General features: G+C 41.1%; 1 protein-coding gene across 3 annotated transcripts in view; it reads left to right on the top strand.

Annotated features, from left to right (window-relative positions):
* ltbp1 (latent transforming growth factor beta binding protein 1) overlaps window positions 1-13,997 on the top strand; it is a 288,869-nt gene that overhangs the window by 141,154 nt on the left and 133,718 nt on the right. For all 3 annotated transcript variants that reach the window (XR_009808158.1, XM_061911089.1, XM_061911090.1), the window contains exon 7: window positions 756-1,051. Coding sequence is in view for 2 of the 3 variants with exons in the window: in XM_061911089.1 (XP_061767073.1) it covers window positions 756-1,051 (296 nt within the window). In the remaining variant the exon portion in view is untranslated. The remainder of the gene's footprint in view (window positions 1-755; window positions 1,052-13,997) is intronic.

The following is a 13,997-nucleotide window of genomic DNA, read 5'->3' as shown; positions in this document are numbered from 1 at the left end:
TGAACAGCTAATATTACTACTGCTGACATACCATGTGACTCACATACCCACCAATCACCAATGACAAGCCAATCTGTCCTGCAAAGAATACATACAACTACAAATAACCTTGGCTGGCACTTAACTTTGCTTGTAATTGTTTCCTCAACCCTAAGCCTAATCCCATTTAGGAAATATCTACGACATCCGGGGTGACTCATTTAGGTCCTGTAGAGGTCCAAGAAGGTCTCAAAAGAACCCAAGTGGTCCCACTGATAGATGAGTTTACCCAAAAGGTCTGAAATGCACCCAAAAGAGCCCTTGGCCCTGCCTTCAGGCTCTTTGGGTACATTTTGAAGGTTTTGGAGAACCAGGACTTCTTGGGGAAATTGGTCCATATTAGAGTACTTTAGAACCTTCATTTCTGTTTGTACTTTCCTGAGTCCATGGACCTTTTCCAGTAAAATCAGACAAGCCTTAATCTCTTTTAAGAAATGTAACCCAGAAGTCCCAGCTCCCGGTGCCTCAACCTGTCCAAGAAACCTATCTTTCCCTACCTTTGTGTAGCAACGCACAGTTACATAATCGTTCTTCTACTGCATGCACATAACTTGTTCTCTTTTTGTACAGGATTTTTGATTTATGAGAAGTGCGTAACAACAAAACATACAGTAACACAAGGACCACATGTAATGTGAACATACTCGTGGACATTATATTAAGTATTGCATGATATTACCAACAGTACTTTTTTTTCTGTAATTTTTCATGATCAGGATTCAGCCCCAACATAGTAAAAATCCATATCAAGCATCCTCCTGAGGCATCTGTCGAGGTCCACCGGGTGTCTCAGCTGGACAACTACCACAGTAATGGACACAATCCCAAAAGTTCAGGATCCTCTTCGTCCTCCAGCTACAGCTTTCTTCACTCTGAAAGCCAGCAGAAGATCCAACACCGTGGCTACAACGTTGTCTATCCAGGCCAGCACGGTGACCAGGTTCCTCAGTACCAGCCCGTTTCCTCTCAGAGCATGTTGGGCCGCTGCTTCCAGGAAACTGTTGGTAGTCAGGTAAACAATCAAGAAAACAATTCATATCAGATCTTTATTGTTATTTCAGTAACACTTTGAGGCTCTATTTGTTGAAGACCAAGACTTAGACTTAGACTTAGACTTAGACTTCCTTTTTATTGTCATTCAAATTTGAACTATACAGCACAGATAAGAACGAAATTTCGTTACATAAGCTCATGGTAGTGCAGGATAAAAAAAGCAATGAGGTGCATGTATAATTAAATAAATATATATAAATAATATATAAATATATATATATAAAATAAATAAATATATATAAATATATATAAATAAATAAATAAATAGATTACTGTGCAGATAAATATATTGCACTTTTTCACATGCGTCCACGATTATGGATGTATGTTATATTGTCTTTTTTATTCCAGCGAGTTAATCCATTTTGGGGGGAGTTGAGGGGATAATTTATTTATGATGCGTTCAAGAGTCTTACGGCCTGAGGGAAGAAGCTGTTACAGAACCTGGAGGTTCTGCTTCGGAGGCTGCGGAAACTTTTTCTATAGTCCAGCATTGAAAACAGTCCTTGGTGGGGGTGGGACGAGTCTTTCCAGATTTTCTGAGCCCTGGTCAGGCAGCTGCTTTTTACGAATTCCTGGATATCAGAAAGACGAGTCCTGATGATCTTTTCCGCCGTCCTCACCACTCTCTGGAGAGACTTCCAGTTTGAGGCATTACACGTAGAGGTCTCCTCTACATGTAATTTATCTTGGCGCCTCACCATGGCAAAGTAATAGCCGCATCACCTAAAAATTAGGGTTTTTATATGAAAACCAATGTGACGTCAGGCTTGTTGCAGCTCTCGCTGTTTGTCACAGACATCAAGGTAAAAGGTTTCCAAACTCGAGTACAGTCTCTTGTAACACCAGAAAAAGATGTTTGATCTTTTACTAGTCGTTTTTAACAAAGAAAAAGGATTTTGTAAGTCTCGAGAGAATTAAAAGATTCTCAACAAAGTACATGTTGAGAATCAACCAGCAACAATTGAAAACTGGAGCAAAACTGTATCTTTTATATATATATATATATATATATATATCAATCAATCAATCAATGTTTACTTATATAGCCCTAAATCACTAGTGTCTCAAAGGGCTGCACAAACCACCACGACATCCTCGGTAGGCCCACATAAGGGCAAGGAAAACTCACACCCAGTGGGACATCGGTGACAATAATGATCCAGTGGGACGTCTGTGACAATAATGATTATGAGAACCTTAGAGAGGAGGAAAGCAATGGATGTTACTGTGAAAGTTCAATCCACAATGGATCCAACATAGTCGCGAGAGTCCAGTCCAAAGCGGGTCCAACTCAGCAGCGAGAGTCCCGTTCACAGCGGAGCCAGCAGGAAACCATCCCAAGCGGAGGCGGATCAGCAGCGCAGAGATGTCCCCAACCGATACACAGGCAAGCAGTACATGGCCACCGGATCGGACCGGACCCCCTCCACAGGGGAGAGTGGGACATAGAAGAAAAAGAAAAGAAACAGCAGATCAACTGGTCTAAAAAGGGAGTCTATTTAAAGGCTACAGTATACAAATGAGTTTTAAGGTGAGACTTAAATGCTTCTACTGAGGTGGCATCTCGAACTGTTACCGGGAGGGCATTCCAGAGTACTGGAGCCCGAACGGAAAACGCTCTATAGCCCGCAGACTTTTTTTGGGCTTTGGGAATCACTAACAAGCCGGAGTCCTTTGAACGCAGATTTCTTGCCGGGACATATGGTACAATACAATCGGCAAGATAGGATGGAGCTAGACCGTGTAGTATTTTATACGTAAGTAGTAAAACCTTAAAGTCACATCTTAAGTGCACAGGAAGCCAGTGCAGGTGAGCCAGTACAGGCGTAATGTGATCAAACTTTCTTGTTCTTGTCAAAAGTCTAGCAGCCGCATTTTGTACCAACTGTAATCTTTTAATGCTAGACATGGGGAGACCCGAAAATAATACGTTACAGTAGTCGAGGCGAGACGTAACAAACGCATGGATAATGATCTCAGCGTCTTTAGTGGACAGAATGGAGCGAATTTTAGCGATATTACGGAGATGAAAGAAGGCCGTTTTAGTAACGCTTTTAATGTGTGCCTCAAAGGAGAGAGTTGGGTCGAAGATAATACCCAGATTCTTTACCGTGTCGCCTTGTTTAATTGTTTGGTTGTCAAATGTTAGAGTTGTATTATTAAATAGAGTTCGGTGTCTAGCAGGACCGATAATCAGCATTTCCGTTTTTTTGGCGTTGAGTTGCAAAAAGTTAGCGGACATCCATTGTTTAATTTCATTAAGACACGCCTCCAGCTGACTACAATCCGGCGTGTTGGTCAGCTTTAGGGGCATGTAGAGTTGGGTGTCATCAGCATAACAGTGAAAGCTAACACCGTATTTGCGTATGATGTCACCTAGCGGCAGCATGTAGATGCTGAAGAGTGCAGGGCCAAGGACCGAACCCTGGGGAACTCCACACGTTACCTTAACGTAGTCCGAGGTCACATTGTTATGGGAGACACACTGCATCCTATCAGTAAGATAAGAGTTAAACCAAGACAGGGCTAAGTCTGACATACCAATTCGTGTTTTGATACGTTCTAATAAAATATTATGATCGACGGTATCGAAAGCAGCGCTAAGATCGAGGAGCAGCAACATAGATGACGCATCAGAATCCATCGTTAGCAATAGATCATTAGTCATTTTTGCGAGGGCTGTCTCCGTCGAGTGATTTGCCCTGAAACCGGATTGAAAGGTTTCACATAGATTGTTAGACGCTAAGTGTTCATTTAACTGCTCCGCAACAATTTTTTCGAGGATTTTTGAAATAAAGGGAAGGTGAGACACCGGTCGGTAGTTTACCATGAGGTCAGGATCGAGGTTAGGTCTTTTAAGAAGAGGATGAATAACCGCTTTTTTGAATGCTAGGGGAACAGTGCCCGAGGAAAGTGATAAGTTTATAATATTTAGCACTGATGGACCTAATAATACAAAGAGCTCCTTGATCAGTTTCCCTGGAAGAGGGTCAAGTAAACATGTTGTTTGTTTTATTCCATTTACACGTTGTAACAATTCCTCTAATGTTATTTCCTCAAAACGAGAGAAACTATTTTGGAGGGCAGTATCCGCCGTATATACAATCGTGTCAGTGTTAATAGAACCCCGTTGTAGCTGGGACGCATTGTCTTTAATCTCCTTTCTAATGACTTCAATTTTCTTACTAAAGAATTGCATAAAGTCATCAGCTGAGTGGGTGGAGCTACTGGAAGGAGTCCCTTGTTGGGTTAGCGATGCTACCGTACTAAACAAAAATTTAGGATCGTTTTTATTGCTGTGGATGAGATTTGAGTAATAATTAGCTTTAGCTAAGGTAAGCATGCGTTTATAAGTTATTAAACCATCGCTAAATGCTTGATGGTGCACCTCAAGTTTAGTCGTGCGCCATTTGCGTTCCAGCTTTCTGCATAATAATTTCTGAGCTCTAGTTTCTTCTGTAAACCACGGGGTGCGCTTTTTTGGAGCCTTTTTTAACTTTAGCGGTGCTATGTTATCAATGGTTTCGCGCAGGGCGTCGTTAAAGTTGTTAGTGAGGTTATCAATAGAGCCCACATACTTTGGGAATGGTGCCATTACCGAGGGCAGTAGGTCAGCAAGAGCTGTCGTTGTGGCCGTATTAATGTTGCGGCTGCTATAGCAGTTATTATTATTATTAGTTTGACGAACATGCGTCTGAACCTCGAATTTTATAAGGTAATGATCGGACAATACTTTAGTATACGGGAGTATCGTAACTTTGGAAGCGGTGATACCCTTGACAAGCACTAGGTCTATCGTATTACCGTTGCGATGCGTGGGTTCATTTATTATTTGTGTGAGACCACAGCTATCAATTATAGTCTGGAGCGCTACGCACGGTGGGTCCGATGGGGTATTCATATGGATATTAAAGTCCCCCATTATGATTATATTATCGGCGTGTGTCACTAGATCAGCAACGAACTCTGAGAATTCATTGATGAAGTCCGAACAGGGCCCTGGGGGGCGGTAGATAACAGCCAGGTGTAGAGGCAGCGGTGTGACAGACCTCATAGTAAGCACCTCAAACGATTTATATTTATTATTTATGTTAGGACTAAGGTTAAAGTTTTCGTTGTATATTAGTGTGACCCCCCCACCCCTTTTAAGCGGACGGGCAATATGCGCATGTGTAAAGTTAGGAGGACATGTCTCATTTAGCGCAAAAAAGTCGTTTGGTTTAAGCCAGGTTTCACTGAGACCGATGACGTTAAGATTGTTGTCTCTGATGATATCATTAACTAACAACGTTTTGGGAGACAATGATCTTATGTTTAAAAAAACTATATTATAGGTAGTGGGCTGTTTTAGGGAATTTTTGATCAAATTATCCGTAGTAGCAATATTAATAATGTTGTGTTTATTATGCCCAGTGCATTCAGTATAATTACGACCATATCTAGGAATTGATACGACGGGAATTTTCCGATTGTTTGATTGTTGCTTTGATAAACTGCACGCATCATGGTTAGCCACCTCAGTAACGGGGATTTTCCGATTGTTTGTTTGTTGCTTTGATAAACTGCACGCATCATAGTTAGCCACCTCAGTAAAACACATGTCCAACTCTGAAACACTCAAAGCAGAAAAAACTTGTTCTAATTTAACTGACTCCTTACCCAGACCAGTAGTCTCGCATTCCTTATTTAAATCCGTCTTCAGGGTGGAGGGTAGTGGTGTTCTGTGGGGATTAGCCTTCTGCTTTGTTTTTAGCCCCGCTCGACATCCGCGTTTCCGATCACACCGCTGGCGTCTGCTCCGTAGACGGCCCCCGCTGCCACTAGACTCCGCTGCTTCACAGGCCGCTGGATGTAGCCGCCGATGTATCCCCATGCTAGTTAGCATGTTTAGCACGCCCGCGTCTATCAGTCCAAAACGGCCCGATGTGTCCATATCCAGAAGTGTCTGGCGGTCGTACGTGATCACGGAGTGACCACGATGCGAGCCAGCCATGAAGTCTGCAGAACTGTCCGGCATTTCCGCCAAATGTTCCATCTTTAGCAAGAGCACCGCAGTGTCGCAGCCCGTCCGGGCGCCGCCATCTTGTACTAATATATATATATATATATATATATAGTATTGCCACATCTATAGTATATGTATATACAGTATCTCTATGTATATACAGTCGTGGTCAAAAGTGTACATACATTTGTACAGAGTAGGAACACCACCCTATCGTCAAGCATGGTGGTGGTATTATTATGCTCTGGGCCTGTTTTGCTGCCAATGGAACTGATGCTTTAAATGGGACAATGAAAAAGGAGGATTACCTCCAAATTCTACAGGACAACCTAAAATCATCAGCCCGGAGCTTGGGTCTTGGGTTGGGTGTTGGGTTGGGTGTTTTCTAACAGGACAATGACCCCAAAAACACTTCAGAAGTGGTAAAGGATGGCTAAATCAGGCTAGAATGAAGGTTTTAGAATGGCCTTCCCAAAGTCATGACTTAGTGCACAATGCTGAGAAAACAAGTCCATATCAGAAAACCAACAAATGTAGCGAAACTGCACCAATTTTGTCAAGAGTAGTGGTCAAAAATTGAAACAGAAACTTGTGGATGGCTACCAAAAGTGCCTTATTGCAGTGAAACTTGCCAGGGGACATGTAACCAAATATTAACAATGCCGTATGTATACTTTTGACCCAGCAGATTTGGTCACATTTTCAATTGACCCATAATAAATTCATAAAATAACAAAACTTCATGAAAGTTTTTTGTGACCAACAAATATGTGCTCCAATCACTCTATCACAAAAAAATAAGAGTTGTAGAAATTATTGGAAACTCAAGACAGCCATGACATTCTGTTCTTTCTTTTCTTTCTTTTCTTAGTTTATTTCGAACATGAATATTTACAACACAATACATCAGACAATTCAATATTACCTCACATCTCATCATGCCCGAGAAGGAGTAGGAAGAAGCAAAGCTTATTTAATCCTACCCCTTTCTCACGTCAGAGCGCCCACAAAAACATACATTAAGTTTACATACACTTTACAAGTGTATGTACTCTTTTGACCACAACTGTATGTAGTATATGTATATATACAACATACCCTGGTGGGGTGGTATCTATGTGGTCATCCTCAAGCTTGGGTCCTCTACAAGAGCCCTGGGAGTTTGAGGGTTTTGCACAGTTTCTTGCCTGTTCCTAGGACTGTGCTCTTCTGGACTGAGGCTTCAGATGTTATTCCTGGGATCTATTAGAGCCCTTCTCCCAGTTTGGGGGTTACTGCTCCGAGCGCCCCCACTTCCACGGGGACTACGCTAGCCTTGACCTTCCACATCCGTTCCAGCTGCTCTTTCAACCCTTCGTACTTTTCCAGTTTCTTGTGTTCATTCTTCCTGATGTTGGCGTCAGCTGGTATTGCCACATCTATCACCGCCACCCTTTTCTGCTCTTTGTCCACCACCACTATGTCTGGTTGGTTAGCCAGAAGCTGTTTGTCAGTCTGGAAGCTGAAGTGCCACAGAATCTTGGCCCTGTTTTTCTCAGCCTCCTTCTGCGGTATGGCCCATTAAGATTTGGGTACTTCTATTCCATACTGGTTGCAGATGTTCCTGTATACTATCCAAGCCACTTGGTTGTGCCTTTCCATGTACGCTAAACCAGCTAGCATCTTACAGCCTGCTACTATGTGCTGGACTGTGTCAGGGGCTTCTTTGCAGTCTGATGTACTCTGGTAGATCCTGGCCTCTATGGCTCGTGTGCTTATGGCCTGTTATTGTGCTGACATGATTAGTGCCTCTGTGCTGTATGCATTTTCCAGCCACTGGTAGGATTTCTTGATATCAGCCACTTCCTCTATCTGACGGTGGTACCTGCCATGTAGGGGCTTGTCCGTCAAGGTTTTCTGCTCCTTCTCTTCTGCACTCTCATCAGGGTTCTGCTGCCTGAGACATTCACTTAGCAGTTCATCCTTCTGGGCCAATTTTTCAATGTATTCTCGAATTTTTAATGTTTCATCCTTGACTGTGGCCTTGACGCTCACTAGCCCTCGGCCTCCCTCTTTTTGCTTTGTGTATAGCCTCAGGGTGCAGAACTTGGTGTGGAACCCTCCGTGCAAGGTGAGGAGCTTTCTTGTCTTAATATCTGTGGCTTCTATCGCCTCCTTTGGCCAGCCTATGATATCAGTGGGGTATCTGATGACTGGTAGTGCGTATATATATACTATATTTATATTTATATATTGTACATACAAACCCCGTTTCCATATGAGTTGGGAAATTGTGCACTACAAAGACAAGATATTTGATGTTCAAACTCTTAAACTTAATTTTTTTTTGCAAATAATAATTAACTTAGAATTTCATGGCTGCAACACGTGCCAAAGTAGTTGGGAAAGGACATGTTTAACAACACTCAATAAATGCTTGGGAACTGAAGAAAGTAATTCTTGTAGCTTTGAAAGTGGAATTCTTTCCCATTCTTGTTTTATGTAGAGCTTCAGTCGTTCAACAGTCCGGGGTCTCTCCGCTGGCAAATTTTACGCTTCATAATGCGCCACAAATTTTCGATGGGAGACAGGTCTGGACTGCAGGCGGGCCAGGAAACTCTTTTTTTACGAAGCCACGCTGTTGTAACACTTTTCTTGCTGAAATAAGCAGGGGCGTCCATGATAACGTTGCTTGTATGACAACATATGTTGTTCCAAAATCTGTATGGACCTTTCAGCATTAATGGTGCCTTCACAGATGTGTAAGTTACCAATATCTTGGCCACTAATACACCCCCATACCATCACAGATGCTGACTTTTGAACTTTGCGCCTATAACAATCCGAATGGTTATTTTCCTTTTTGTTCTGGAGGACACCACGTCCTCTGTTTCCAAATATAATTTGAAATGTGTACTCGTCAGACCACAGAACACCTTTCCACTTAGCATCAGTCCATCTTAGGTGGGCCATGGCCCAGCCAAGCCGGCAGCGTTTCAGGATATTGTTGATAAATGGGTTTGGCTTTGCATTGTAGAGTTTTAACTTGCACGTACAGATGTAGCGACCAACTGTAGCTACTGACAGTAGTTTTCCGAAGTGTTCCTGAGCCCATGTGGTGATATCCTTTACACACCAATGTCGGTTGTTGATGCAGTACCGCCTGAGGGATCAAAAGTCCGTAATATCATCGCTTATGTGCAGTGATTTCTCCAGATTCTCTGACCTTTTTGATGATTTTAGATGGTAAAATCCCTAAATTCTTTCCAATAGCTCGTTGAGAAATGTTGTTCTAAAACTGTTCGACAATTTACTTACAAAGTGGTGACCCTCACCCCATCCTTGTTTGTGAATTACTTAGCATTTCATGGAAGCTGCTTTTATACCCAATCATGCTACCCAACTGTTCCCAATTAGCCTGCACACCTGTGGGATGTTCCATATAAGTGTTTGATGAGCATTCCTCAACTTTATCAGTATTTATTGCCACCTATCACAACTTCTTTGTCATGGGTTGCTGGCATCAAATTCCAAAGTTAAGGATTATTTGCAAAAAAAAAAATGTTTATCAGTTTGAACATCAAATATGTTGCGTTTGTAGCATATTCAGCTGAATATGGGTTGAACATGATTTGCAAATCATTGTATTCCGTTTATATTTACATCTAACACAATTTCCCAACTCATATGGAAACGGGGATTGTATATATATATATATATATATATATATATATATATATATATATATATAAATACAGTATATGAGAAAATGTCGTAATGGACACACACACACACACACACACACACACACACATATATATATATATATATATATATATATATATATATATATATATATATATATATATATATATATATCCATCCATCATCTTCCGCTTATCCGAGGTCGGGTCACGGGGGCAGCAGCCTAAGCAGGGAAGCCCAGACTTCCCTATCTCCAGCCACTTCGTCTAGCTCTTCCCGGGGGATCCCGAGGCGTTCCCAGGCCAGCCGGGAGACATAGTCTTCCCAACGTGTCCTGGGTCTTCCCCGTGGCCTCCTACCAGCTGGACGTGCCCTAAACACCTCCCTAGGGAGGCGTTCGGGTGGCATCCTGACCAGATGCCCGAACCACCTCATCAAAACATTAGTGGTTAGCATGGCTTCTTGTGTGATCCTGCTTGGTGTGTAACATAACTTAAGCCATTTCTCGTCCTTTTGTCCTGCAATAATAATGGTACGTTTTCTAAACTTAGTGTAATTGCCGCTACAGAGGCGAGGATTTGTATTTTAAAGCGTCTGCGCACACTGCGGTTTAATATTACCTATGCTGGGACGATGCGAATGTTTCAGAGCCATTACAGTATAAAGTACCAAAAGACTCTAAGCCTTTTGTTACAAATATTCATGAAAAATATAATTATTTATGTGTTGTATACAGTGTGAGAGTAATGATTATTTGATTCATTGCTGATTTTAGTAGTTAACTGGTATTTTAATGGATCACCTCTCCTTTACATCAAATCATTAGTGGTTAGCATGGCTTCGTGTGTGATCCTGCTTGGTGTGTAACATACTGTACTTAGGCCATTTTTCGTCCTTTTGTCGTGCAATGCTAATGGTACTTTTTCTAAACTTAGTGTAATTGCCGCTACAGAAGCGAGGATTTGTATCTTAAAGCGTCTTGCACACTGCGGTTTAACATTACCTATGCTGGGACGATGCGTTTGGTTCAAAACCATTACAGTATAAAGTAGCAAAAGACTATAAGCCTTTTGTTACAAATATTAATGAAAAATATCATTATTTATGTGTTGTATAAAGTGTGAGAATAATGATTATTTGATTCATTTCTGATTTTAGTAATTAACTGGTTTTCAAATTGAGTAAAATCAATATCTGATCATCTACCAGCAAGCAATAATTCTGACCCTGTTTCCTGGCTAGGGAGAATATGAGCACATGACAGAAAAGTGGAGATGTTTTCCATCAAATGGATTAGAGGTTTTTGTTTGCAGAGAAATGCTGAATACGAATCCAACCACAATATCACTACTGTCAAATATTTCGGGAAAAACATTCTACTTTGTAACGTTTCTCTGCCAAAGATACAGAAAAACACACTAAGGTCTTGAATCTCCAGACCTTAATCCCTTTGAAAATCTAAAGTTGAAGCTTACACTTCAAATTGCTAAGCGACAGGCTGTAGAGAGAATAATAATGATAATGGATTAGAATTATATAGTAGGACTGGGCGATATATCGATATACTCAATATACTCGATATATCGCGGGTTTTTCTCTGTGCGATATAGAAAATGACTATATTGTAATATTCGAGTATACGTTCTCACGCAGTTGTTTTTAGCTGCGGGCATTACACTACAGGCTCTTCCCACTCCTTGTGTCTCCTTCTCACAGACAGCACGCGCACAAACTTACACACGTCACATACTGTCACGTCATACGTCACATACGTATACGCCCTCACGGAGCAGAGAGGTAGCAGCGTGGCTAACGTTAGCTGTGGTGCTAGCGGAGTGTTGCGGGTGGTAATATGAAAGAAAGAACGTGCAAATCTGTTACCAAATGAATGAAGAATTAATTACCAAGAAAAACAGCACGGGGTCCATCGTCTGGCGATGGTTCTGCTTCAAGCGGTAATATGTCGAATAGACAACTTTAATTTGTCAAGTGTGGGGCACAAGCGTTGCTACCAAAAGTAGCATTACTGCTAATATGTAGCATCATTTGAAAAGTCACCTGCTAATAACTGTTTAATAAATACAGTTTTGGTCAATTGACTTAATTGTGATTTCCTTCTCTGCATGAAAGTTTAAAATGAGCATATATAATGCACTATGAACAAGAATGTTTTAATGTAGACACATAGAATCACCATACTGCTGTGATTATATGTATCAAGTGTTCATTCAAGGCCAAGGCAAACTATCAAGATAATAATAATAATAATAAATTAGATATATATCGCGCTTTTCTAAACACTCAAAGCGCTCACAGAGAAGTGGGACTCAACATTCATTCACACCTGGTGGTGGTAAGCTACATCAGTAGCCACAGCTGCCCTGGGGTAGACTGACGGAAGCGTGGCTGCCAGTCTGTGCCTACGGCCCCTCCGACCACCAGCTATCGTTCATTCATCATTCATTCACCAGTGTGAGCGGCACCGGGGGCAAAGGGTGAAATATCATATATCGCGATATGGCCTAAAAATACAGAGATATTAAAAAAAAGGCCATATCGCCCAGCCCTATTACATAGTACTTTTCTATACAACCAAAGCGCTCTCTAATCTGTCGAGGGGTGAGCCCCTCCAAAAACCTTGAGATGTTTGCAATCGTGCTGAACAACGACAAGGACCTATAAAACTGTGCTTGCATCAAGTACGTAATGTAATGTTTTCTTGGAATTTAAATACTTCTTTCACCCAATCAAAATACAAATCAATTCATATTTTATATTTAATGTTTTATTCTGATTTTTTGTTTTGATGTCTCTTTCATGAAAGGGGAACTGCACATTTTGGGGGAATATTGTCTATCGTTCACAATCATTATGAAAGACTTGACGATGGATGTTTTTTTTTTTGCATTCTATATAATAAATAAATACAATCAAAAGTTTGCTTACAATGAAGCTTATGAGAGCTGCACAATTCCGCCTATAAAGCCCTTAAAAACATCCAAACACCTCCACTGAGGTTTTATATACATGCTGCAAGTAGGGCTGGGCGATATGGCCTTTTATTAATATCTCGATATTTTTATGCCATGTCACGATACACGATATATATATCAATATTTTGCTTTAGCCTTGAATTAACACTTGATGCATATAGTGACAGCAGTATGATGCTTTTAAGTGTCTACATTAAAACATTCTTGTTTATACTGCATGAATATATGCTCATTTTAAACTTTCATGCAGAGAGGGAAATCACAACTAAGTCAATTTACCAAATCTGTATTTATTAAACAGTTATTAAGCAGTGGCACACACATTAATGTCATTTCAAAACAGAATGTGCAAGATTTTCAGAGACATTTTAAAACAAGCTATTAGTGCACTTTTGTGCATGATGTCACTAAGATGACATATTAAAACAACACTAATTTACAGTGCAATTTTTGTGCAGAACGCCACTACAATGTTTTAGAACAAATAAAGTGCACTTTTGTGCATGATGTCACACAAGATATTTCAATAACTGTCAAATAAAAATTAGCTGCATAACAGGAAATCAAATATGTATGTCCTTCGCTATGTGGTACGTTGCTGCAGACGCCATATCCTTCTGTTGTTGACTATTTTTTTAATACGTTGTTGATCTGGAAAGGGTTGTTTGGACATTTTGTTGGTGTGGCACCAGCCGGAAATATTGACATGTGGAGTTTCAAGCACTCTTCTTTCTCTAGCGGGTGACTTTTCAAATGATGCTACAAATTAGCAGTAATGCTACTTTTTGTAGCAACGCTTTAGCTGCATACATGACATATTACAGTTGTCTTTTCAACATATTCCCGCTTGAAGCCAAACCACCGCCAGACAATGGACTCCATGCTGTTTTGTCTTGAGAATGAATTATTCTTCCTGTCACGATTTAACAAGCTGGCGGACCCAAAAGCAGACTATAAAAGTGTGACCTCGGACTATGTTAAGGTAACGTGTGGAGTTCCCCAGGGTTCGGTCCTTGGCCCTGTACTCTTCAGCATCTACATGCTGCCGCTGGGTGACGTCATACGCAAATACGGTATTAGCTTTCACTGCTATGCTGATGACACCCAACTCTACATTCCCCTAAAGCTGACCAACACGCCGGACTGTAGTCAGTTGGAAGCGTGTCTTAATAAAATTAAACAATGGATGTCCGCTAACTTTTTGCAACTTAACGCCCAAA

Source organism: Nerophis ophidion, linkage group LG09 (assembly GCF_033978795.1).
Source record: "Nerophis ophidion isolate RoL-2023_Sa linkage group LG09, RoL_Noph_v1.0, whole genome shotgun sequence".
Taxonomy (NCBI): domain Eukaryota; kingdom Metazoa; phylum Chordata; class Actinopteri; order Syngnathiformes; family Syngnathidae; genus Nerophis; species Nerophis ophidion.
This window is presented reverse-complemented; position numbering and strand designations above follow the sequence as displayed.